At 50.6% G+C, this 26,590-nt stretch overlaps 1 protein-coding gene across 4 annotated transcripts in view; it reads right to left on the bottom strand.

Annotated features, from left to right (window-relative positions):
• Window positions 1-1,808: 1,808 nt before the first annotated feature.
• Kif6 (kinesin family member 6) overlaps window positions 1,809-26,590 on the bottom strand; it is a 294,750-nt gene continuing 269,968 nt past the window's right edge. For 3 of the 4 annotated variants that reach the window (NM_177052.3, XM_011246494.3, XM_017317502.2), the window contains 7 exons: window positions 21,568-21,652; window positions 19,831-19,966; window positions 15,774-15,856; window positions 10,357-10,404; window positions 9,806-9,895; window positions 7,986-8,080; window positions 1,809-2,879 (listed from right to left, as the gene is read on the bottom strand). In NM_177052.3, coding sequence (NP_796026.2) covers window positions 2,863-2,879; window positions 7,986-8,080; window positions 9,806-9,895; window positions 10,357-10,404; window positions 15,774-15,856; window positions 19,831-19,966; window positions 21,568-21,652 — 554 coding nt within the window. In that variant the 3' untranslated portion in view covers window positions 1,809-2,862. The remainder of the gene's footprint in view (window positions 2,880-7,985; window positions 8,081-9,805; window positions 9,896-10,356; window positions 10,405-15,773; window positions 15,857-19,830; window positions 19,967-21,567; window positions 21,653-26,590) is intronic. The other variant, XM_006524391.4, reaches the window with a different exon arrangement.

Raw genomic sequence — 26,590 nt, 5'->3', positions numbered from 1 at the left:
TAAACGTGTGCAGAAGGATCCTGTTGTAGCGTCATTCTTCCTGGCCAGTTGGGCGCGCGCAAGAAGGTTTAGTCCATGACAACAGGTCGTGGAGTCAGCCGTGACTGGGCTTGCCTGGGAAGCACTGTGCTAGTCTCCAGACCGCCTTGATTGTGCTCTTTGTATGATCCAGGACGTGGGTTAAAAGGACAGCAGCTGTCAAGTACATCTCAAGATGTCGCAGGAGTGAAGGAAGCAAGCCTAGCTGCGCCCAGCCTCTTTTTGTGTCTCCAGGCAGAGCACAGAGCTACACCCACATTTAAAGTGCAGGAGAACGCCTTGTTCCCTGCGTCTATGGCAAAACTGGATGTAAATTCTACTAAAGGTGGAGAATTGACACCAGTTATTCAGTGTCCCAGTGTCTCCATCTGATTTCTAGGATTCTCCTTTAAAATTTTCTATACAATTGTTGTTACAGTGTATGTGTGCATGCACATGGGGTATGTATGTGTGTAGTGTGTGTATTCACATTACATGTATATGGGGGGGGGAAGATATGCATGTCACAGGGTGCTTGTGGAGGTCAAAGGACAACTTTAGGAGTCTACTCAATTCCTTCCATTCAGGCCCTGTGGATCAAAAGCAGGCCATCGGAGTTGGTGACAAATGCCTTTAACTTGCTGGGCAATCTGAAATCCCCTTTTGCAAGATATGAGAAAGTACCTTCCAACCCCACCCTCCTCCAGAATTCAGTGTAGGATTGGACCAGAGTCACTGGCCAAGTTGCTCTTCAGAAACCATTTGATCTTCCCATTTGAACCCAGACACTCCTTGTTGCTCCTGTTCTACTGAGTCCATATGGAGAGCAGGAGAATCCTTTCAAAGCATTCATCCATCCTTTCCTCCTGTTTGAAGAGACACTTTGGGGGAAGGTACCCTGTGGTCCAGTGTGGGTCTACACCAGAGCCCTAGCATCTGCCGAGAGAGTGCTCACTGAGGAAGCTCCCTGAATGTTGATGCCAGTGGACCACAGTCCTGGCTTCCCTGGACGGTGTGTTCTCCACTTCCTTACTTCCTTTCCAGACTGGGTGACCCTTACATACCCCGTGTGGGGCCGTGTCACACATCTCAGTCAACAAAGCCTTTGGATCCCTGAGATAACATCTCTGTGGGAGAGTGGAAGTCAGTGGCCTTAGGAAGATGGAGAATATGGACCCCCTCCCCCATATCAAGGCACTCCAGGATAACTGATCCCAATCACGAGGGGCTCTGGCCAGGCCCGTGTTATGTGTGTATTTGTGGGACTGTATTCATTTGCTGTGGACTGGTGAAGAGCCTGTTGTGTGGCCTTACCTGGTACTACATACTTTACCAGGGGTTGGGCTAAGGTGGGCAGGAGTGGCCCCCACCCTATAGGACTAAATCACTGAGCATCAGGCATGCAGAAAGAGTGCAGTCTGAGAAGCAGGTTTGGATTCCTGATCTGCCACTCATAAACGGAGGGACTGTTGATTAAGAACTGGCTCTGTGCTCAGGTCGCAGGGAGGAGCTAGATAACAGGCTCTGGCTGTCTTAGCACTTTCCATCTTAAAGTCTTTGGGCAGACCAGGAAACCGGCTGTGGAGGGAAGGGCTGGCCTGCTCCATCCTTCTGGTTCCTAATGATATAAGCCAGGCTGTGGCTCGGAGGAATGCTACAGGCCTGCCTAGCTTCAGATGCCCCAAATGGATGAAGAACAACAACACCACCCAACAAGTCCATGTTTGTGCCATCTCCTTGTCCACTTTCCAGGGTCACAAGTTCATGTATTATTGATCAGACACACCAAGAGCATTTGGAAGGTATTTTTATTCAGCTGTAATTATTTCTGGGCACCTATTTCTGCACCTCCACTGCCCCCCCAACTGTAGTTGGGTTGGGACCCCAACACAGGTATCTACTGACTGTGCTCCCCTCTCTTTTGTGTCCACTTAGCCCAAGACACTGGGCCAGGTTGCCAGATGCCGGGAGGGTCACTGAGGCAAGATCATTGGGCAACTATGTTCCCCCGTGGGACAGGGAGTTTAGGCCTTAGTTTTGTAGAGCCCCATGCAACTTGGTGGGGTGATGGCTCAGGGAACTGCGAGCTGTAGAGCTCTGAGTAGCTTCCCACTGCTTTCTGGTACTGTGAGGTCCTCAGACTGCAGAGTACATAGCTCCCTGAAGACGGGGCAAGTGGGTGATGGTTTGGGCTGGTACGGTGGCACTTAAGGTGCCCTACATTCTTATCTAGGACTTTGGAGGCCTGCCTGGCTTGCCACGGCCATTCCTGGGCTTGTAAGCCAGGGGTAGCCTTGGGTAATGGTTGGCAAGTAGTTATCAATAAATAATGGGCTATCATCCTCCTGCATTGCACTGCCTGGAATGTCCCCACCTGTGTATCATGATGGTGCACTGCACCATCTCCAGGGTTCTCCAAAACCTGTCAGTGAGTCCTGGCTGGCCTCCAGCTTCTTGGTAGTGCCCACCCTGTCAGCAACTCTGTCAGGACTTCCTGTCAGCCCTGCATGCCCTCCTAGACACCATCCTCTAAGAAGTAGTCACACACTTTGAAATTAGTCTTTAAGAAGAATCAGTCTTGAGTTCCATCCTAGACACACAGATTTAAGTCTGTGTTTGAGCACCCATAGTTCAGCTGCCTAAAGTTTGGATCGCATGCCAGGGGCACGAGGGTGCTGCTCAGATCTTCTGGGTAAAGGGCTCCTCCTCTGGCCTCAGATTTGCCAGCTGCTTCCTGGGGAGTCTTTCCATCGAATGTGAGGTCACGAGTGAGGGAGGGGCAGGTTCTTCATCTTCTCAGTAGCCATTCTGTCTGCAGGGCAGGGTTGGACTCCCATCAGAAAGTCAGTTGCTTCCCAGGCCTGAAAGGAGACAGGGTGCTGGTTAGCTTGGGGATGAGGCTTTGCTCGGGGCTGATGTACACTCAGCGGGCTGGGCTGGCCTCACTCTTTATCTCTGAACCCTGCCTCCCAAGCTGTGCAGCAAATGCTTTCTTTGTTAAGGTAACATTCCTGAGCAGACCCACACTCATTCCAAACCCATGGACCCATGGGTGCCTCTACATCACACACACACACACACACACACACACACACACACACACACACACAGACACACACACACACACACCACACTTTAAAATTAGTCTTTAAGAAGAACGAGTCTTGAGTTCCACCCTAGACACACAGCTTTAAGTCTGTGTTTGAGCACCCATGACCACGAATGTGCAGGCAAGGTTCCTAGTTCAGCTGCCTAAAGTTTTGATTGCGTGCTAAGTGCACGAGGGTGCTGCTCAGATCTTTTGGGTGAAGTGATGACCACATTTTGAACAGTTTCAGTGGGCAGGAGGCTGAGGGGTGAGGGGCTGAGAGCAGTGAAATCAGCTGGTAAAGTCAGTGTAGTCAGCTGCAAGTAGATGTGGAGCCCAGCAGTGAGTGAGGACGGTGGGCTCCATCGCTACAGTGCTACGGAGGCAGAATGGGTGATTACAACATCCCACTGAATGTGGCTCTTGCCTGCAGACCTGCAGGGCTGGCGCTGTGCTCGAGGCCCCACTGTGGAATTCAGAAGAGATGGCCTTTTTTTTTTTTTTAATATTCTTTCAAAATATTCATTTATATATGTAGTGTGTGTGTGTGTGTGTGTGTGTGTGTGTGTGTGTGTGTGTGCTCGAGCACATGGCACAGCCTGTGTTTAGAGGACAAGGACAATTTGTGGAAATTGTTTTTTGGGTGCCGTTTTGTTGCACACACTGTGTTTCTGTTCGTCAGCAGAGCTGCAGCAGCACAGGTGTGAGGGCAAACCTGAAGTGGAGGGCATCACCAACAGCCTACCGTAAAATGAGGCCATGTCTCACTACCAAGCCACCTTCCCTGCTTCCAACTATGGTGTGCAGTACATTATGAGAGACTCTCTCTGAAGAGGCTCACTGCAGGGTGAGGGCGGATGCTATCTCTGACACACAGAGAACACAGCATGACCTGCCCAAGGCTACAAAAGGCGGAGATGGCTTGACTTGAGATCTCCTGCTTCCTAATCCCACATCTCTTTTTCTCCCCACCCCTTAGAAGGGCTCCAGAGCTCAAGCCAGAGTTTGAGGTATGTTGGTATGGCTTTTTCCTGGCACCTCCTGGAGAGGGAGAACTAGTGGTTATGAAGTCACTCCAAGGGACTTTTCTAGGTGGAAAAAAAAAAATCCAAAATTCATGAATTAAGTGAGATTGTAAAAGGGGTCGGCAGAAACGGGCCAGCCTTATTTCCTCAGATGTTAGACCCATGCATGGCAGTGGAAGGGCGGATCTGACTCCATGGGTGATGAACGCCCCTGTGGGGGACATATACCTATCTGCAAGTGCCCTTAGCAGGGATTTAAACAGTTTGCTGGCATTTCCCTGGGTCCTAAATCAAGCCGACTCATCCTGGCCCTCGGTGCTTCCTCGGAATAGGGAGCCTTATGTCAAACTGCCCTCTCAGGGATCCCCATTAATGAGTGCTCCAAGAAGCCACAACAAGACGGATACTGAATTAAGAGCAGAGTCCCAGGTAGGGCAGGGTGTTTGCTTTGGCTGGGGTGGTGCAGGCCTGGCTGCTGTTTGCCAGACAGCCGGGCCTGATAAGTGGGCTTCATGCAAAGTGCTACAGAGTGGGCCCCGGGGCCATCTGCTGTGTCTGGACAGGTTAAGCCTGCTGGCTGTGTGGGACATGGCCCCTTTTAACCCCCTTCTCCATGGCTTCTCCAGAGTCTGCATGGTCAGTAAGAAACCAGATTGCCGGGCGGTTCCTTTGAGAATAAGAACCGGATTGTGGCACTTCTGTGTGTTTTGATGAATTGCTTCCAGGTTGCTGTTTGGAGAATAACACTCCTGGCTGCAGGACACAGGAGGCTGCCGTTCTGGCTTCCAGTTCATCCTGGTCCTTTTCCCCAGAGGCCATGAGGCACAGCAGAGAGGGCCACTCTTTCTCCTTATGGCTTTTTGAGACAGTGTGGCTTGGTGGAGAGAGCAGCGGAACATACATGTGGGCTTTCTTGGATCTGCTTCTCATTAAATGGACCACCTTGGGCAACTTCTCCAACCGTAGTAAGCCTCAGATTTCTCATTTGTCAGAACAGGGGTCAGGATCTTGTCTCTGTCTTATAGTGTACCAGGAGCATAAAATTCAGTAATACAAATGAAAATCCTGTTGACTAGCGGGGGGGGGGGGAGAGAGAGAGAGAGAGAGAGAGAGAGAGAGAGAGAGAGAGAGAGAACATGCATGCATGTGTAAGTGATTTGTATGTCTGTGCACACATATGTGCATGTGGAGGTCAGAGCAGAGTTCAGTCTCGGGTATTCTTATTTAGAAGGCACGCATCTATTTTTACATTATTTAATGAACTTAAGAGTGTGTGCTATGGAGCTTACACCTGTGGGCTCAAGAGGGCAACTTGAGGGCTTGGTTGTTTCCTTCCATCAAGGAGTAATGAACTTAAGAGTGTGTGCTATGGAGCTTACACCTGTGGGCTCAAGAGGGCAACTTGAGGGCTTGGTTGTTTCCTTCCATCAAGGAGTATTGGGGACCAAAGCCATCAGACATGGCAATAAGCACTTTTACCTTCTAAGTCACATAGCTGGCTCCACCTTTCTGCGACAGGGTTTTTCACTGGGACTGGACACTCACCCATTAGCCTAGACTGGTTGGCCAGAGAGCCCAGGAGTCACCTGTCTCCGTCGTCCTAGTACTAGGACTGTCAGTGTGTGTCCCTGACCAGCTTTTTACATTGGTTCTGGGGATGAAACTTGGGTTCTTGCATCTGTGTAGCCAACATTACTGACAGGGCCCTTTCCCCAGCCCTGATACACATGCTAAGTAAAGTACTCGCACTGGGCACTGACGGATGGCATAGGCCTTTAACCCCAACACTAGGGAGGGAGAACTAGGCAAATCTCTTGAGTTCAAGGCTAGCCTGGCCTACAAAGCAAGTTCTAGCCAAGGTTATACAGAAACAAAACAAAACAAAACAAAAAAAACCTGTCTCAAAAAACAAACCAAAACAAAAAAGTGCCCAGGCTTTGCTCTATGGCTCCCTTCTGTCAAGGACAGGGATAGTGTCAACAGGACCATACCATTCTTATACCAACTTTGGGCTTGTATCTCTTCTGAGAGCGTTGGGCAGCAAATGCCTCAACACTGATTCCTTATAGGCTCTAGGGGGAGGAATGATGGATGTCTTCTGCAGTTCCTTATGGGGAGGCCAGTAGGGCCCTTCCTCCCCTCTCTTACGTCCCCACACTATCTCTTCTTACTTCCTTGGGGAGGTTTCTGGTCCCCAGGTGATGGCTAATCTTGATGGTCAACAAAGACTGAAAAGTGCCTGAGATGTCAGTAAATCACATTTCTGGGTGGGTGACATCTGCAGAGAGGATTAACAAAGCAGGGAGGAGCCACCCTGAATGTGCGGGCTCCATCCAGTAGGCTAGGGGTCCAGACAGGATAAAAGGGGGAAGGAGAGAGCCTTTCCATCCTTCCGTCTGCTTCCTGGCTCCGTCCTGTGCACTGTTCTTCTCTGTCCTTCCTGCCCCCATGGGCTGATGTTCTGACACCATGAGCCCAGATGGAACTACACTCCCTTAGAGTTGTCATCAATGGAGAGGTGACAGACACACATCATACCATGAGCTTCCTCTTCCTGCTGCAACATTCCTGTCCTACACAAAGTCATCTTAGCAGCCCCCACTTAACAACAGCCACCGCCTGGCCTCCTGATTTTCTTCAGCTCCATCCCTGGCCTCCCCTCCTCTGCATAGCTGCCCTCCTTACACACACCTGACCCTACATAAAATGGCACAGGCCACCACTGCCGTGTGGTGGGGCCCATGCTGCTGTTCCTGGTGCTCAAATGGTGGCCATCCCAGTGACAATCTAGTTGTGTGCTGTGATGATAACAGTCCTCCTTCAGCTCCCGTGTCCTGTCAATGTCAAACTGATTCTGTCTAAGCCACAAGTGGATAGCAGAGAATCTGGGCATGATGTCCACCTGGGCAAGGTGTCAGCCACATGACCCAAGCTGCCTGTGCTCTGAGTCTGTGCACAAGGCTTGGTTGTCTGTGTGGTGAGGCTGGGAGGTGGAACCTTGAGGGGGTAGGGTCTATTGGGAGGTCCTTGGGTCAAGGCTGAAGCCTGAGCCCTGAATGACTCTTGGTTCCTGTCTCGCCGTGTGACCCTCCCTCTTACTCCAGCTGCTGGAAGGATCTAAGCAGAGCGGGGCTCCTGCAACTGTTGTGTGTGCCCTTAAACTCCTAGAACTGGATTAGAGGGACCACTTTTCTTTACTGAGTTGCCCAGCCTTAGACATTTTAGTATAGCAATGGAAAATGGACAGACATTAAGGAGGGCAGCTTTTGACAAGCCAAGACAAGGTTAGGCCATTGGAATATTGGGGTAAAGCCAATATTAAAGGCAAACACAGGCTAGGAGGGCCTGGCTTTGTTCCTGTGGATGTCTGGGAATGGAAGAGGCTTTGTCCACAGTAGAGAAAAGATGGTTATCCGACAAGAGAACAGACCAGTGAGGAAGGCCAGGAGGGGACTTCTCTTCCTGCTGTGGGACAGGTATTTCCTCCAATTCAGATACAGTGTCCCCAACCCCAGGCCTTCAAGTGATAGTTACATCCATAGCTCCAAGAGCCAGGGTTTCAAGGAATTACCAAACCTCCCTCAGCTCCTTCCTGTTTGGAGAAGGCTGGCAGGAGACAGAGATGCCTTCAGGGGACAGAGAACAAAGCCAAGGTCAGGAGCAGGGAGAGGGAGTCTGGCCAGGTGCAGCAGGGGCACCCAAGCCACTCACCCACACACCTGACCCCTGGGACGAGGGGTGACAGGCCAGGCCCGTGGCTGCACGAGCTAATGAGATTCCCTTTGCAGCTTCCTGCTTGCTTTAGTCCCAAGCCTGGGACAGAAGAGAGGGGTCCCCAGGGGCTGTGTACTTACATTTCTTCTGTAGAATGCTCTGTCTGGCCTTGATGAATGCTAGGATGTCGGAGTCTGTCTGGCTGTCTCCAGTGAGAGGGATGGATGATAGGGGCCTTTCCAAGATTGAGGACAAACACGCATCACAATGTTATAAGTCACTGCACCCCAACAACACCTTATACCCGGGTGTAGTGAGTGAGTGTGCATGTGTGTGTGTGCACGTGTGTGCATGTGTGCGTGTGTGTGTGGGGGGGGGCGGGGTCAGAGAATAACTTGTGGCAGATGGTTCTCTCCTACAGAGAGTTTTCAGGATGAAACTCAGGCCATCAGACTGGCTTGTGTAGGCTTTTACCCACTGAGCCGGCTCTTCTCTTTTGGGGCACCTGGTTTTCATCTGACCCTCCAGCTTTCCAGTTCCTCTGTGAAAACCTCATGGTGTACCCCCTTCTTATCACTCCTGGAATAGATTTTAAACCCTGCCCCATGACTTCCTGGGTCCTAAGAGCCCTGACCCTGGTTCACTCCTGGACTTTATTTTTCTACTTCGATAAACTGATGGGTCCAGTCTTGGGGCCTTTGCTCCAGCTGCTCCCACTCCCAGAGGCTGCCCCGGATGCTGTTACACAGCTGACTGATGCTTGCTCCGTCCCGTCATCTCCAGCCTTTGTATTCTCTCATCCCAGACGTACTCAAACCAATCACACTCTACCTACTTTTCCTTTGGCACCCAGCACAGTTTGACATCTTGATGATGTCTCCCCTGTACCCACGCAGGGCTGACAAGGTGTAGCTAGTTGCCCCCAAGGCAGAGGCTGCTATTCTCTATCTCTTTCAGATCACAACCATATTTAGCTAAAGTGCGACTGTTAAAAACTACATTTCCCAGAATCCTTTGTAAGCAGAAGAGTTGTGTGAGATGCAAATATTCTTCTGAAAAGGTGAGGGTACTGACTCCTCTTTTGCTCTTTCTTCATCTGGCTTAGAGAGCCCCCTGGCTTTGCCAGTCTCATGCCTAGGAAGGACGCCACAAAGTGAGTGCGCTCTTGGACAATCGGGTGACGAGTTTGTTCTTGGTCACTGTGATTTTTGGTGGGCACCCTATCTGTAGAATTCTGCTCAGGGGCTGCATGGCGGTGGGGGGGGGGGGTTGGAGGGTAGAGGGTGGGTGTTCAGGAACAGCAATGGGAGATGGTGAGGTCCACCAGTAGAGGGTGCACTCAGCCTGAGGTAGCTCTGAGAGAAGAGCTCAGATAGGTGACTAGGGTTCTAGTCTCATGGTTCCAACAGCCCTTGCTGGCAAGAGGCCGTTTAAACTCTGTTAGCCTAATCAGGGCTCCAGCTTCCTAGGGAAGCTGCCCAGCTCTCTGTAGTAGTGGGCAGAGGGCTCTTCAGAGCTTCTCTAACTGGCTTTCAGAGGGGATGGGGAATGGGACAAATTTCTACTATATAGACCTGCCTGGTTTTGAACTTACAGAGTTCCACTTGCCTGGTTTTGAACTTAGAGAATTCTGCCTGCCTCTGTCTCCCAAGTGCTACGATTAAAGGTGTGTAGCACCACACCTGCTCATCTTATACATCTCCTGATGGGAGCTACTCTGACCAGGCCTCGTAGGTTTTGGGGAGAAATCCTCCTGTTTTGAGAGTTTGGATGCAAGAGAAGAATGTGGGTGTGTTTGGGGGGGGGAGAAGCTTCCCAGCTACCAGGGCAGAGGTCAGCGCCAGGTTCTGCCTATAGCAATGGGTGGACAAGGGCCCCTCTGGTTGGAGAAGTAGACCTTAGGGCCCAGTCTGCCCACTACAGAGCTGTCACAGTATTAGAGGAGAGGGTACATACATACCTATCTTGCACCAGGACCCTGGAGCCACTGGGCTCTTGGCTTTGCTGGTTGGGGCAGGGGGAGGGAAGGATTCTTCTGGCATTCCTATCGCTGAAAAAAAAAGTCACAGGAAGTTCGAAGAGAAACACAGGGCTAATAGCGGCTTTGGTGAATTGACTGTGTTCTCTCCAAATCCCTATGGGAAAGCCCTAATTCCGAGGGTGATGACATGTAGAGGTACGCCCTGGTAGACAGATGACCAGATAATGACTAGATAGATGAGAGCCTGTGGGTGGAGCTCTCATGATGGGCTAGTGTCCTCCTGGGAAGGCAGACTAGGTCAGCGGGTCAGGACACAGCAAGAAGGACGTGTCTATACACCCAGAAGGGAGCCCACAGGAAGAGCTACATCCATGTACCCCGAACTCTGCCCCTAAAGTGATGGAGACAGAGTCTTTGGGATGAGATGGGGCCACGAGGCTGTAGACCCTCAAGACCGGGGTTGATAGTTTTACAAACGAAACAGGAGTGCTTTCTGACCCTGCCACTGTGGGAGAGGGCAGGGCCCTTACCAGACCTCCAGCCTGCCAGCTCCATTTTCAACTTCCAAGTCTCGAGAACTGTGACCAAACAAATGTGGAAAAGCAAATGAGTGTGGGACGTAGCACAGTGATGGAAAGCTTATCAGGTACACACAAGATCCTGGTGTGTTCCCCGGTACCTGAAAAACCAACCACCTACTGGCCAGTGAGCCACCCAGACGCTGACAGCAACTCGAGAAGACCTGGGTGATTTTCATTGTCAGAGCAAAGCGTTGCCGTCTTGAAGAAGGTGGACAAGCAGGTGGTGATTGTGAAGATGTCAACAACCGGGCTCTCCGCCCGCTGGCGCGGCTCTGCAGAGGCCACGCCCCTTGGCCCGGCAGTGCAGGGGCAGAGACCCAGACTCGCCCTCAGAAGTCTAAGGCACTCCGTTAGACCTTCCCGGGTATCGGCTCAGGAAAGAATTTCAGGACTAGTCAGTTTATGAGGCAGAGATGTGGGTTCATAGATGCATTAAAAAAAGGCACGTGACTGGAGAATAAGTGTGTACCCAGGAACAGAGGTGTGGGCTGCGCAGGGAGGAGCCTCAGAACGTGAGCGGTGTCACATGTGGGTACCCTGTCCTCAAGAGAGGAGCACAGCCGACTGGCTTAGCATTAGCCATTTAAACCTTTCTGCGGCTCTGCAGTTATATCTCAAAAGATTGCTTGGAAATCACCGGAGCCTTTCCCTTCCTTTCTCCTCTGAGAAATGGGGATTATGGGATGGGTGAAGTGATAGTCGGATAAGGTGATAGCAGAGCCACTAGGGCTGCACAAGGGGTTTAGGACATGTCCTTTCCCTGTTTCTGTGAGAGTCCTAGGCATCGGGAGACTTATCTGGGAGGAGAGAGGCTGTAAGTGGTGGCTAACTGTTCTGGAGTCCTTGCCGTTCTGCTGGTAAGCCACATCCAACGGATTCTGGGGTGAGGACTTCTTTCCTCTGTTGTGTCCCTAACTTTTTTCCAGGTTTCAATCTTGTTTCAATTTAGTCCCTGCTGCGACCTGGACAGGAAGTGTCCATCCCCCTCAGAGATGTTCATGGCTGTCAGCTTTGGGGAAGAGACTGGATCCTGAGGGATCTGCCCTCATTCTCTGATGGATTCCCCATTTGATGGCATTATTAATAGACAGACGGTAGAGATCAGGAAGTGGGTCCAAGATGGAGGAAGTAGGTTACCAGCAGAGGCGGGAAGGGCATGGCTTTGGCTTCTAGTGTCTGTCTGTCTGTCTGTCTGTCTCTGCTTCCCAATCCTTCCTTGAGGCAAGCCCACATTGTCTCTCCTCAGTTCAGAGCAATTGGCTCCAGCTGACCTCAGTCTGTGAAACCTCTGAAAACATGGGACAGGATAAACCTTTCTTCGGTCAAGCTGTTTTGTCACAGCAAGGGAAAACTGAGACATGAGGCCTTTCTGTGGTCAGAGGAGGGCGCTATCATCCTCATCTTAAGAGATGTGAGCCGAGGTGGAGAGGGATTACAAAGCGGAGCCCTATGCTATCACACCTGGGAGGCCTCCATTGTGCTCCCAGCCGTCCTGACCCACTGACTGGCTCCTGGCTGCTGGTACCGAAGGCACCTTATCCCTTGACTGTACGGGTCCCCTGCATGGTCTCTGATGACCACTGCATGCTTGTGGATGCACGATCCACATCCAGTACCTTGCTGCCTGCAGTGTGCTCCTTGCCCACGACTCCTGGCTGCAGGATCTCCACATCCCTCTTGTGGAGGAGCACAGGAAGGTTGCCGTTTGCTCCCGGTCTCTCTAGGCTATCCTGCAATATGCTCTGCCATATGGACTTGGAGAGCCTCTGATCTTACGTTGGGATGCTCCACTGAAGAGTGTTGTCAGAGGTGAAAGGGGCTTGACATGTCAGAACCTTCATTTTATAGCTGGGCGACACTCAGGTAGGGAGGTGGGCCAGGGTGACAGACACGTGAGAGATAGCTTAGTAAGTCCACTGTCATCTCTCCAAGCCCTCGATCAGGCCCACAGCTTGCTTTCCCACATATGAGTTTGGCTAGTTGCCTAATGCCAACCGTCTGCTCTCCCACCTGACATGATGATGAGGCCTCTTTACCCTGGGGCTGTCTCCACAGGCTCAGGACTGTGAATCGGATAGACAGGAAGGAAAGCCAGAGTGTGTGGCTCCCAGCCCCCCCGCCCCTCACACCTCCGTGCTCATCCCCTAGCTGTCTAAAGTGTCTCTGTGGCACCCTAGAGGGGGAACGGGAGACTGGAGCTCCTCTTTGCTGGGGCTGATGTGGGGTACTGCAGGACCAGAGATGACCACAAGGTGGCAGACTCTGCACACGCTTCTTGAGTGAATGGCTGCCATAGTTTTGGGGTTTCTAGAGGAACCAGGAGGAAGCTGGGGAAAGCCTGGAATATGGAAAGAGGGGTTTCTTCCCACAGGTGCTACCTTCACAGCAGGTTAAGGGCAGTTTAGAAGCAGTAGTGGACCTGTGGGAATAAGCCACTGGCTGTCAAACGGCCCTCTCACGTGATGGACTCCCAGTTTAGCTTTCTTTAGCTGCCAGGGAATGTTCAGGGTGCCACATTGCTTAGGTCCAGGACCGAATAGTGGAGTGTGAGAGGTGAGCCAGACAACAGGGCGGAGGGATGTGACCACCAGGAAGAGAGCGGCAACCAGGGGCTCCTGTAGAGCTCAGCTGCCTGGTCTATCCTCTCAGGCGACTCAGGCAGGAGGATGGCACCCTGTGAAGTGTGGAGGGAAAGCACTCCCAGTTCCCGAGCTGCCCCCCACTCTGGGATACCACAGTTCAGATCTTCCTGCCTCTGTTTCCCAAGTGCTGGGGTTAAAGGTGTGCGCCACCAAGCCCAGCCCTACTAATTAACTATTAGTTACCATTAGTAAACATTGCACATTTAAGTGTCCTGGGTATATTTTGGGACAAGTTTCTTGTAACGTGTGCACTTTGCAAATATCCTCTGTTTTGTACATCCTTCTTTTTCTTTTTCTTTTCTTTCTTTCTTTTTTTTTTCTTTTTTGGTTTTTCGAGACAGGGTTTCTCTGTATAGCCCTGGCTGTCCTGGAACTCACTTTGTAGACCAGGCTGGCCTCGAACTCAGAAATCTGCCTGCCTCTGCCTCCCGAGTGCTGGGATTAAAGGCGTGCACCACCACGCCGGAGTCCTTTTATTTTTATTTCGTTGGTTCTTTATTTATTTGTGAGTGCGTGTTTGTCTGAGTGTATGCACACGTTTGTTTAAGGATGCCTGTGGAAGTCAGAAGATGGCATTGGATCCTGTGAAACTAGAGTTGCTGGTGTTTGTGAACAACCCAAAGTGGGTGCTGGGATCTGTGCCTGCAGCACAGAGCAGGGTGGCTTTTAACTGTCTAGCCATCTCTCCAGCCTAGTGGCATCTCTTAAGAATTTAATAAAGTTCCATTTACTGTCTTTTTCGTTTCTGAATTTACTGAATTTATTTTTAAAACATCCAGGCATCCCAACAAAACGCAGTTGTTTCTCTGTGGTGAGAGGTGGGCACTGTTTCCTGCAGCACAGTGCCACGGAAGCGTGGGCACTACAGCCTGGCATGATCTGGGAGGCCTGGGCGAATGTCAACCAGAACAATTTTTTTTAGGTAAGATTTTTTTTTAAATTAAAATATTAATTTTTCATTATGTATGTGTGTGTGTGTGCCCACAGAAGCCAGACCTGTGGGGTTTGCCTTTTCCTCTGGAGCTGGAGCTACCAGTGGGGTTGTGAAAGACCTGGGCTGGCTGCTTGGAACCAGACTCAGGACCTCTGCAAAGGCAGCGAGTGCTCTTAGCGGCTGAGCCATCTCTCCAGCCCCAAGAGTCTGGATTTGTAAAGACAGTTTCCGGAGACTTGCAAACGCAGCACAGACAGTCCCCAGGATGCCCTGCCCATTTCTGCAGCTGCTGCCCTCACCCAGCCAGCCCTGAACTCAAGGCCGCACACCTGAATGTGGCAGCTCTGAAGTTTTCCTTCTTTTGGCTGCAGCATAGTACCCAGGGCTCCACATTATCTGGAGCTGTCAAGTCGTCTTTGCCTCAGCTTGGCTTCAGGATGCTCAGACTTCCTGCCACTTTTGAGCTGTACCGGACAGGTATTTTGTAGAATGTCCCTTGCTGAGATTTGTGTGACATTTCCCTCAGGCTTCTACAGGCACTGTCTGACACCTTTTAAAAAAGTGTGTGTGTGCGTGTGCATGTGTGCCACAGCATTTGTGTGAAGGGCAGAGGACAACCTGCGGGAGGTGACTGTCTCCTTCCACCATGTGGGGCATTGGGATTAAATTGAGGTTGTCACAAAGATTCGTGGCAGTGCCTTTACCCCCTGAGCCATGCTGCCTGCCCCTGGCATCTTATTTATTCTTTTAATTTTTACAACTATCTAGTTATTTGCTTTCATTTTGTGTATGTGTGCTTTGTCCAAATGTGTATAAGTGCATGTACACATGAGTGCTGCCCTTGGAGATCAGAAGAGGGCATCAGATTCCCTGGGCTGGAGTATTAGATGGTTGTGAGCTGCCATGTGCTTGCTGGGAATTGAACCCGGGTCCTCTCCTAGTGCAGCAGCTACTCTTAATCTCTAGGACATGTCTCCTGCTCTCTTGTGTCTTTTTAAAAAGCTTCACTTCAGACTTCGAACAGGGGCGCTTGGTGTTCCTCAAGCTGGCCCCTTGATGGCAGAGATGGGTGCCCCACTCACATTGTCCCAACCTCTGACCTGGAAGGGCTGAGTCCGGGTTGGATGGCTGGGGGTGGGGATGGGGTGGGTGTAGATATGAGAGATTCTGCCATCTGTATTGGATGATTAGTAAGAGACCAGACCATGGTGTGCAGAGACACCAAGTCCCCACTTGATCTCTCTACCATTTAGAGAACCAGAAGGCATCAGATCCATGGGAGCTGGTGCTATAGGCATTTGCAACGTAGGCAACCCTGTGGGAGGCTGTCCGCAACTTGCCCATTTATCTCCTAATTTTCCTTAGGACAAGGGATATTAATACCCTTGTCACAACTGCCTGAGTCCTGATGGACTGAGTACTCTCTCTGCTACCTCTTCCCAAACATCCCTCCCACGCCACGCCCCTCCCCCGCCACGCCCCTCCAAGACCACGCCCCTCCAAGACCACGCCCCTCCCGAGCTGTACCTGGTCCTGCTTAGCCAACCCCTTCCTACTCAGGTGGCTAGGACCAGAACTCACACTATTGCACAACTTTTCTCCTGTTACAGGGATGGTAGGTGTACTGACTTGATTGTGAGAGGATCTGAAGGGATAATATTCAAAAGAGCTTAAAGACCACCAGCTGGAGGCGCTATAACCAGTCAAACAGCAAGGGCAATACAGTCTCAAGGAGGCGGCAGGGAGCCTTTCCTGGGCGACCTGACACAGGCCAATGACTGTGTCCTGACCTTTTCTTGGAGAGAAGCTGTGCCTGGTCCTGCTGGGGAAACGGCTTCACAGCATCCTGGAGGTTCGTGGCCGGGGAGTTTACCTGTTGGCCCAAGAAGGGATTTTGTCAGTTTAAGTCCAACGCCACGGTATGATGTTCTCGTTGTAATCCTTGTCCTCAGCCTCCCCGCCCTCCGGCATTGGGTCTGAAACTGGAGGCTTCCGGCTGGCTAGGCAAGTGCTCTACCACTGAGCTGAATCCTCATCCCTTAATGTCACTCTTTAAAACACATTTTCGCAGGGCGTGGTGGCGCAAGCCTTTAATCCCAGCACTCGGGAGGCAGCGGCAGGTGGATTTCTGAGTTCGAGGCCAGCCTGGTCTACAAAGTGAGTTCCAGGACAGCCAGGGCTACACAGAGAAGCCCTGTCTCGAAAAAACACAACACAAAACAAAAAAACCCCACATTTTCTTTTTAAAATTCTTGTTTATGTGTATTTGGGGGCCAGAAGTGGATGGTGGATCACCCTGGAGCTGGAATCACATGCAACCGGGAGTCACCCAGTTTGGGTGCTGGGAACCTAACTCTGGTCCTTTGGAAGAGCAGGAAGTGCTCTTAACCACCAAGCCATCTCTCCAGTCCTTTGATGTCATTCTTAAGAGGGAAAGGCCCATTATGGAAGTAAGTATATACAATGCATATGACCAAAAAAATCTAGACATAACTATGAGCAAAGTTTTGTTTTATCAAAATACAGACTGTGAATGGGGACATTGTTAATAAAGTCTGGATTATTCTCTGTGCCCTCTAGTTTTCCTAATGGAGCAAATATTATTTACTTTTTTTCAGGTAAAAAAGATGTGAGTACAGTATCCTCTGGTCACTCCCAGGAGATCCTTCCTAGTGTGTGCGTCTCTTGTCCTATGATCCTCTTATGGTGTAATGGTGCAGGTCCCAGAGCGCTCACCTTTGCCGTGATGGCTCCAGAATGTTTGCACATCTGCAATGCTCCAGAAGACCAAGGCTGCTGTAGCAATAACCCTGAGTCTCCCATAATACCCTGCAACCCTCCCAGAATACCCTGCAAGTCCCCCTGAATGTCCTGTCAGATTCGCTGAACACCCTCTGGGCCTCTGGGAACCCATGAACACTGTGAGCCTGCGAGGAGCTGCTGCCAGGTGCTCCCGTTGGCTTCCTGCCTCTTGGGCAAGCCATCACAGAACACCTGTCACCTCCCTTCTGCCTTAGTCCACCAAGGAGACTTTTATAGGACGGACTAAGAAACTACCCACAGCTGTGTGGCATCAGCTTCCCCTGTGGCAGGGTATCAGTCATCTCTGTTGTCACCATCCGGACTCTTAGGTCAACTTTGGGTGACAGGAGGCACATGGCTCTGACCGTCTTGGCTGCTTTGGCTTTCATTTCCATATAACTAACAAGCCATTTGAATGCTTCTCCGGATGTCACATGAGGCTCATCTACTGTCCAGTGCTGAGGCTCCTTGGGCACCGGCTGACAGCTTCCCTTCCAGATGAACCCACTAGGAATGGTCTTAGATCCAGAGTCCCAACAGCAGCCAGGGTCACCGTGGACATACATTACATCTTCATTATCCCTAGCTTCTACCTGAAATTAATAAATGACATCAGCCGGGCAGTGGTGACTCATGCCTTTAATCCCAGCGCTTGGGAGGCAGAGGCAGGCAGATTTCTGAGTTCGAGGCCAGCCTGGTCTACAGAGTGAGTTCCAGGACAGCCAGGGCTACATAGAGAAAGACTGTCTTGGAAAAAAAAGAAGAAAAGAAAAAGAAAAAGAAAAAGAAAGAAAGAAATGACATCAACTACCCAGTGACATCAACAGTCCCTGTGAATTTGCTACCAATCACAGCACATATTATCCTATCATCATGGCTGGTGCAGAAACATTGAAATGCTGTCTTCACTGTGACTCTGAAATCATGGTAAATGCCACTAATACTTCATTGATAACCACACACCTGAATCTTATTCATTAATATTCCTACAAAAGGATATACATATTTTCTTACATAGCTTTATTTTAAAATTATTTTGATAGCTGTATTTCTATTTAATTTTCTACATTTTCCCATGCATTTAATGAACTGATTTTTTAATTGAGGTGTCACTGGTAATGTATGAAATTACTATTTATTTGGTTTTTAATTCATATGTCAATAGAATGTATATGTGTTAGAGTACACCTTATGGGAGTTGGTTTTCTCTTCGAAATACGTAGGTTATAGGCATCAAACATCTTTCTCCACATCACCCCCTTCTACTTGCATGTCATATACGAGCACCTCAGATATATCTAAATCTAGGCTGCACACAGGAGAGACACGTGTGGTATTTATCTTCCCAAGTCTAGCTTATTGAGCTTAATGTAATTATCTCCACTGTCTCCATCTTCCTACAAAGGTAATGGCTTCATTCTTCTTCGTGGCTGACTAGAACTCCGCTGTGTATATCCACGCCACGCTTACCTTCTCATCTGATGATGGATAGCTACACTGGCTACTGTGATAATACAGAATGAGAACAGATGTGCACACATTTCTGTGCTGTGCTTAGATTCCTCCAGATACCTAGCCAGGGCTGGCATAGATGGGTAATATTGTTATTCTAGTTTCTGTTTAGGAACCATAATACTGATTTCCATAATGAATAAAAATTCTTTTTGAGATGAAGTCTTGTTTTTGTGTGGCCCAGGCTGGCCTTGAAGTCATAATCATCTTGCCCCTGCCTCGTAAGTGTTATGTCTTTAGATGTGTGACACCATGGCCAGAATAACGCACTGTCAGTGCTTGGCTGGGTGTCCTTGGGCGTGAGCCCTTTCGGGCTCGAAGTTTCATTGTCTTTAAAGTGAAGAGAGAGACTGGGGGAGGTCTCTCCAAGGGTGACCCGTGACCTCCTCAATTCCATCCTACCATACCCAAGGGGGGCAAACAGAAAGCTGGGCTTTTTACTGCTGTTTCTTAGCAGGTTATTTTAGCCTTCACAACATCAGAGAGACTTTCTAGAGATTTGTCTGGGAAATATGCAAAAACCGTCTACAGATATGTCTACTGTGAAGAACCAGAAACTATCTAAATATTCAAGAGCAGATCGACTGAATTGTCTTGAGTATATTTACAGGATGCAACAGTGACAGTTGGAAATGGCGTTACAGAATTGTGATATGAAAAAAAGCAGTTATTCTAAAAAGTTAAAAAAAAAAAAAACACAAGGCCAACCACAGTACTTAAGACCAACAAGATGTTGCTCTACGGTAGGATGCTTGCCCAGTATGCTTGAGATTCTGGGCTTGAGTCCTGGTACTACAAGCCACAAACCAACCAACACCTCTTCCTTCACAACACACATACACACTTCATCAAAATGATAAAAACCCCATAGTGGTACATATGCAGAAAAAGCACGCAGAGATATCATACGGAGACTTGGTTCTCTTAAAGTGGCAGGATAAACGTAATTTCTACTTTCTTCTTCATGTTTTCTAGCATTTCTAGAACTAGTGTGTGTGTGTGTGTGTGTGTGTGTGTGTGTGTGTGTGTGTGTGTGTGTGTGTGTTTGTGTGTGTGCAATGAAAGAAAGAACAACCAGGTCTGGTGGCACCTGCCATTAATCCAAGGACTCAAAAGGCAGAGGCAGGCGCATCTCTGAGTTCAAGGCCAGCCCGGTCTACATGGAGAGACCCTGCCTCAAAGAAAGAAGGAAAGAAAATAAGAAATGAAGGTAGGAAGGGAAGCAGGAGGGAGGGAAGGAGAAGGGAGGGGGAGAGAGGGGGGAATGTCAAATGAAGTCTCCAAATTATCTTAGATGAAGCAACAGAGACACAATCATTTACTTTTTGAGTCATCTCTCATTGCTCAGGCTATCTGAGGCCCTGGAGCAGAGACACTGATCTTCTTGTGTTCCTATCACTCAGGGGAGCACTTGCTCTGTGAGCCATGACCAGTGCCCACAGACTTGAGGTTTGAAAGCCTCATCCCACCCCACTGTCTCGCAAGGGACCCGAGCTTGTACGGGACACTGTCCCGATGTGCCCCGCAGCATACCTGCAGGCTGGTGGCCTCCTCTGCCCACCAGGCCTCGAACTCTTTCTGCAGCTTGACCTTGGCTTTGTCCATGAGCAGCTGCAGGTGCTCTATCTCCACCTTCAGGGCCTTCAGGTGCATAAAGGCCGTTTTGTACCTGCAGTGGCATGCATTAGAGGAGCTGCAGTGAGATGATGCCTGTACAGCGTGGGTGGGGGAGGCTGCAAGGGGGGAGGGTCTGTGCCCCAGAGGCCTGGCAGAGATGCCCTGGTGAGAGATCAGAGTGGACCACTTTTTGGCTCACTAGGCACAGGGGACCTTCTCCAAGAATAAGAAGTCCTTTTCACTGAACGTGGACTAAGGAGAAGCGTGACGCTTGGTCTTCAGTGTCAGCACGGCTAGATCCCGAGTCACCTAGGAGACGTACCTCTGTAAGGGCTTGGGAGGCTGTTTCCAGAGACCTTTAATGGAGCATGGCTGATGTACCCTGAAGTGGGCAGCACCAGCCCAGGGACTCGAACTCTGGGCAGAGTAAAAGATTAGACAGGCCGAGCATCCATCTTTTGCTCTCTGACTGCAGAGTGTGTGACCTCGTGTTCCTGCCCAGGCCTTCTACGCCCTGATGGAGGGTACCCTTAGACCACGGGAAGAAAGAAACGTTTTTCTCAAGCTGTATTTGCAGTTGCTTTTCACAGCCACGAGGGAAGGAGCTGATGCTGCGAGGGGCAGATGGACAGCCGGGGGAAAACAACAATGGCGCTGGCAGATGGCACAGGGGTGTGGGCAACACTCATGCCTTTGCCGTGAAGCCGTGAGGGAGTGGGGCGCTGTGTGGTGAGTGCGTGTGCATGTGCGTGTGCATGTGTGCGTGTGTGTGCGTGTGTGTGTGCATGTGTGCCTGTGTGCCTGTGTGCCTGTGTGTGTGTTGGGGGGGGGGTTTGCAGTGATGTCACCAGTAACGTGAGGCAGGAAACTGACTTGTTTAGGACCTCCAGCCTTGACATAGAGGATAAATGAATGAATGAGCTCTGCTGCCTGACCCAAGCCTGTGTCTCCTCACCCTGTAAGTAAAATCACTTCGGACCTCTTGATAGCTGGGTGAAGATCTGAGGTTTGCGAGAGCCAGGTTAAGCTTTGATAAAGCCGTGGAGTGAAGCCCACCATGGGCTTCCTGGTTCCTTCAGAGCACTGGTTCTTAATCTTTCTAAGGCTGGGACCCTGTAGTACAGTTCCTCAGGTTGTGGTGACCCCCAAGCATACAATTAGCTACTTCATAACCGAGGCCAGTGTATCAAACCCTTCACCCACTGAGCCACCCCACCAGCTCCAACCTTTCTGGTGGATAAAAATTTGCTTTCTGTTCAGAGACTTGCTGTGGCTGGCAGCTAGATGCTGCGCGGGAGAACATGTTTCATTGCTACTCTTATGAATCATAAATATCCACTATAAAAGGTAAATATCTGATATGCAGGATATCGGATATGCAGGATATCTGACAGGTGGCCCTTGTGGGCGTCGCACTGCCAGGTTGAGAGGCACTGCTGTAGAGGGCACTCGCTGGCAGGACAGGACTCTTCCTCATTCAGTACCCCCCTTCCAGGAGTAGGCCTTGCTTAAGGCTACTCCTGCCCTCTCCTGCGGTTTAAGGCTCCAGGCTGGACACCTTTCCTAAGGAGAAGCTGCAGTCCTGGAGGCCCAAGGAGGCTGTGGTCAGACGCAGGCGGTAACAACCAAGCAAGCAAGCAGCTGCTGGCTCACCTGCCCTTCTCCTCCTCCAGCTGTGCTCGCAGTTTCTCCTCCTGGGGGTCAGGCGTGGAGGCTGGGACAGTGTTCTCTGAGATTCCTGGAGGGGTAAGATGCCAGGAGGTTACGGCAACAAAGAAAGGTAGAAGGAAAAAATGGGGAGGGGCCAATAGCAGAGGTCAAGGGCATCCAAAGACAAAAGGGGTCCGGGGAGTTCTTTTGGGGACCTCTGGGTGGCAGCCTTGGCTTGGCTTCAGAGCCGCCCTCCCTCCAGCCCTGGTGTCTGTCACTGGAGGCAGACCTAATGGCACTTCAGTGCGACTGACTGGCGCCTGTGACCTGGCCTGGATGCTGTGCCCTCTGTGAGGGTGCCTGGCTGTAGGCTGGGTGGGGGTGGGGGGCAGGGGGAGCTCCCTTCTAGCTCGTCTGCTAATTCTCCACCCTTCCAGGGCGTCTGCAATTGTTCAATGCTTCTTAGTCACAGCAGAGGATCTTACAGACCCAGCAGAGTGAAGGCCTCCCCCCTACCTGAGCTGCTGCTCTCCACTCTCACCTCTGCCTCCAGTTCATGCCCCCATGAGCCAATGCCCCATATCCCCTCCTGCTCCTCACCCCTCCCCCACCACCCCAGCCCCCAGTACATACCATTGCTCGTGCACCCTCCCTCCAGAATGAAGGCCTCCCAGCCACCTTCCCCATCCCTGCCACCCGCCCTACCCCTGCCCCCAGCCCATGTGCTTTCTGAACAAAAACAGACTTCACTCTGATGACAACTGTTTGAGGAAGGCATCACTCCTGCATTCCTGATGAGGCTTAAGGAGGTTAATTTGCCAAGCCCTGTGGCTAACTTCCAGATCCTGAGTGCAAATCCCCACTTGTTTGATAGCCAGGGTCCTGAATTCAAAACTCCTAGTAGAACATTTTTTGGTTTTCATTCCTTATCATGTGTGGGGGAAGTGCCTATGTGTCACGGCATGCATTAGAGGTGGTGGTGGTGGGGAAAACTTTCCGGGATCTAGTCGCTCCTTCCACTTTCTCCTGGGTTCCAGGGGTCAAATGCTTTGCCCCACCAACCCCAGAGTTTCTGAGAGATGAACATTGGTTTTCTGTTCACAGGTTTGCTGTGGCCACAGCTCAATGCCGTAGAGAAGAACATGCTTCATGGGTCACAGCTATTTCCACCAACTTTGAGCAGAGACTGTCCCCATTAATGTCCCCTTTCATTGTCACATGGATTCTTTGGAGCAGCACAGAATGTCTTTTCTATTCTGAGGGCCCATCAAATATTCACCACCACCATACTGAGTGAGTCTGGAGTCTCGTTTGAAGGCTGACTTGCCTGGTTCCTTGTGTGTGTGGTTCAGCGAACTTGTTATTGTCTAATTATCTCATTTAAAAGGTAGAGACCTGGTATCATTTCACATCTGGGGTGAGATGTGTGGGATACAAAAGGGTTCTTTCCAGCTTTTAAATATGGAATTCCAGGCCAGGGAAATAGCTCCGTGGGTAACATACTTGTCATGAAAATCTGAGGACCTGTGTTTGAATCCCCTGGACCCAAGGAACGCTGGGTGCAGCCATGTGCATCTGTAGCCCCAGTGCCCAGGCGGGAGCGAAGGTCGGGAGAGCACCTGGAGACGCACTGTCCGGCTAGCTTGGCATCCAGAGTGGCGAACAAAAAGAGGGTCCTTGTCTCAAACGTGATGGAAGGCAAGGACATCCAAGATTGTCTTCCAATGTCCACCACCCATGTGTGTCCACCTCATGACATGCACCTGCCCACATTCACACCCACAAAAATCACACAGTGTGTAAGGATGTGTGTTCCGTTGGGCAGAGTGGCACGACCTTGTAATCCCATCCCTTGGAGGCTGAGGCAGAAGGGGTAAAAGTCTGAGGACATCTTGGGCTATGGATTGAGATTCAGTCCAGCCAGGGATATAGAAGGAGACCCTGGTTCAAACAAAAGTACTCTTCAGAAACCCCAGATAATCCCCAGTCTGTATACTGTAGCAAGCGAGTTACTAATGCTGATCGTTTATTGAATGCCCTCTCTCAAATGTTTTTTGCCCAATTCATTAGGCACATATGAGGTTCTCTATGCACCAAGAAGACCTCAGAATAACCATGCAGGGACTGTACTACCACCTAACTCATCATAGACTTACTGTCCAGAAGTAACACAGGTCACAAGGCTGGGCAAAGCTGAGGTGTTAATTTTTTTTTCTGGTTCCAAAGAGGCAAATGTTTATACCAGCTCACCGTCCTGGCGCGTACGGCCCTCTGTTAAGTCTGTGGTTGGTTGAAAGCCTTTCATGCTTTTTACAAGTGGCTGTCCCATGGTGTATCCTGTTTCAGCAGGCTGGCCCTTGATCCCAGCTGCAGAAGGTCTGGCATATTGGGAGTCTGGCCTATAGAGACTCCTCCATCTGCCAAGCTATTCCTCTCTTCTCTCCCTCCTTACTGCTTCACTGACGCACGGACACATCTGCTAAGTGGTCACTAGCCTGCCTTTTATCTCTGTGGAACCAATCTCTCTCTCCTCCTTCCGCTGGGTGAGCAGGTCTGTCATCTCAGCTGAAGAGGAAGCTGGCGTCCTGTGGGAACATTTTAAGTTCCAGTCTTCATTACCCACAATCCTCCATGACTCCCCCCCCCCAAGTCACAGGCATAGGGAGCCTCAGAGGTGGGACATGCAGCCCTTGTTTTCTGCTTCTTTCCCCAGAGCTTTGTTTAGAGGCTGAGTACAGGACACACTGGATTCCATGTTTACTTGATGACCCTCTCTCTGAAAAACGGCAGATGTGAACCACAGAAAGAGGCATTTAACATCAAATGATAGCCGGCCTTCAAATGCTCAGGACACTGTGTTCCCTAGAGCTCCAGAGAACCCCACCCCCACCCCATCTGCCTCGCAATCTTCAGACACGAAACTCTGCCTCATCTTCCCTGTTTCAACACTGTTGACCCTGCACCAAGGGCACACAAGTGACAGTGACAGCCTGGGTGACAACTGGGGTACAGACCAGCAGAGAGGCTGCAGGAGTTGGGTGGAGGAAGAGCTCTGGTTCCCTTTGGGAGGCGGCATCAAGGACAGTGAGGGTGAGAAGGGGAAGCTGAAGGGGACTGAGTCCCAACATGCATTCATGGCCTTTCGGCAGAGGGGAGGCTCCTGCCTGATCCCATGGAGTGTGCTGGTTTCTGTGGGCATGCTGCAGGAGTTGGGGATGCCCAGGAGCCACAGGCAGAGGGATCATTCTCAATGTGTCTGACATGAGAATAGAAGGCCATGGCGTGTGTAGTTGTGGTCCAGGTCAATGTGTGTACCTGATTCATCCCCACCATCACAGTAGGCTCTGCCGTTTGCTGTGTGAGCTAAGGATCAACAGGGCTAGAAGTGTGCAATACCGTGTGTGTGTACACATGTGAGCGCCTGTATGCACGCTTGTGTGTAGAGATCAGAGGACAACTATGTAGAATCTGCTCTCTTGGGTTGTCAGACTTGCCCAGAAAGTGCTGTTACCTTTGGTGCCCTCCCTATCCCCTAAAGAGATGTGTATTTAGTTGTGACTGTTGGCCTGTCCTATTCCAGAAGGATTAATTCTAGCGACAAAGATGAACTTCAATCAACAACAACAACAACAAAGTTAAATCTATAATATAATACAATAGATCGAAATGCAAAGCTGGAGAGAAGGCTGATGGGTGCCCTTTTGGAGGAGGGAACAATAGGACAGAGACTTGCAGAGATTAGGAGACATAGAAACATGTGGAGGTCTCAGGCATGAGCCTGCTTGTTGCCTGTTGGGAACAATGAGAAGGCCTGAGCACCTGCAGGAGCTGGCAAAGGACAGTAGGTGCGGAGGCCACGAGGAAACCGAGGCAGAGTGGATTTGGCCCCTTTAGGCCATGGTAAGGACTCTGGCATTGAGATTGTGAGAAGCTGAGGGGTAACAGTGGTGGGATGGGGGTAGGGAAGTCCCTTGATCTAGTCTTTTGTAGCTGATCTGAGACTGCAATGAAGAGCCCCTTTGATGGTGTGTGTGTGTGTGTGTGTGTGTGTGTGCGCGTGCGCGCGCCAGGATTCTCTAAGCTTGTTGAAAGGTTCTGGGAAAGAGGACTGGGGCAAGGGACCTCCAGCAGCTGGGATGAAGGCACAGTGTCCCTGAGTCACAAGCTACCCTCAATGTCCCAGATGGTCCCGAGGCCAAAGGTGATGTTTGTTTTGTAGACTGCATTGGGACGCACCAGGAGCCAGGAGCCAGCCCCTGTGAAGAGAAGTCTGGGCTGGGCAGTCAAAAGGAGGCAAGTGAAAACAGACTGAGGGAGGACAGAGCAGGGAGAGAAAGGGAGCTTGGGCTTGCAGGCCTTTGTTCCCACTGGGACCCTGGCCATGGGCAGAACTGACTGTCACCTCACAGGAGGCACAGGGGAGGGCATCCTTTCAATGGGAGGATTCTTTCTCAAAGGATAGTACAGGAGAGGATATCCCTGAGTGACCTTTTGGAGGTCACTATGATGAACAGTCAGCTTCAAAGCAACACAGAAAAGCAAGTAGAAAGGGTTTAGTTTTACCCTGGCGGATGTCTATCTGGATGTCACACCAGGAGGACGCCTCAAGCAGCTGGATAGCATACTTCAAATCAGGAAGCCAGAGGGTAGGGCACTCAGTCCCCTCATTGCTGCCAAGGCCAGCCAGGGGGCCCTTCTGCCTGAGTTTGTTCTACTGGGGAGGTCTCTAGCCCCTGCTTCTCCTCTTCCGAGATCCTCCACTCCGCGCTCTACACAGTTATCTGGTGCCTGAACTGTACGAAATCTCATTTCTCTGCTTCAGTGGCTCTTGACTGAGGAGCTCTTCGAAATCACTTATGGAGCTTGTCAAAGCACAGCGGCAGCTGGGCCCCGGTCCAGACCTGCTGAGTTCAGATTTGTTAGCATGTCCTCTGGAGATCCCGATGCCACCCCTTGTTAAGGAACCAGCTAAGGCTCTGGACCCTTCGCTGTAAATGTCTGTGCAAGAGAGTTCCGGAGACGACAG

Source organism: Mus musculus, chromosome 17, assembly GCF_000001635.26.
Source record: "Mus musculus strain C57BL/6J chromosome 17, GRCm38.p6 C57BL/6J".
Taxonomy (NCBI): domain Eukaryota; kingdom Metazoa; phylum Chordata; class Mammalia; order Rodentia; family Muridae; genus Mus; species Mus musculus.
This window is presented reverse-complemented; position numbering and strand designations above follow the sequence as displayed.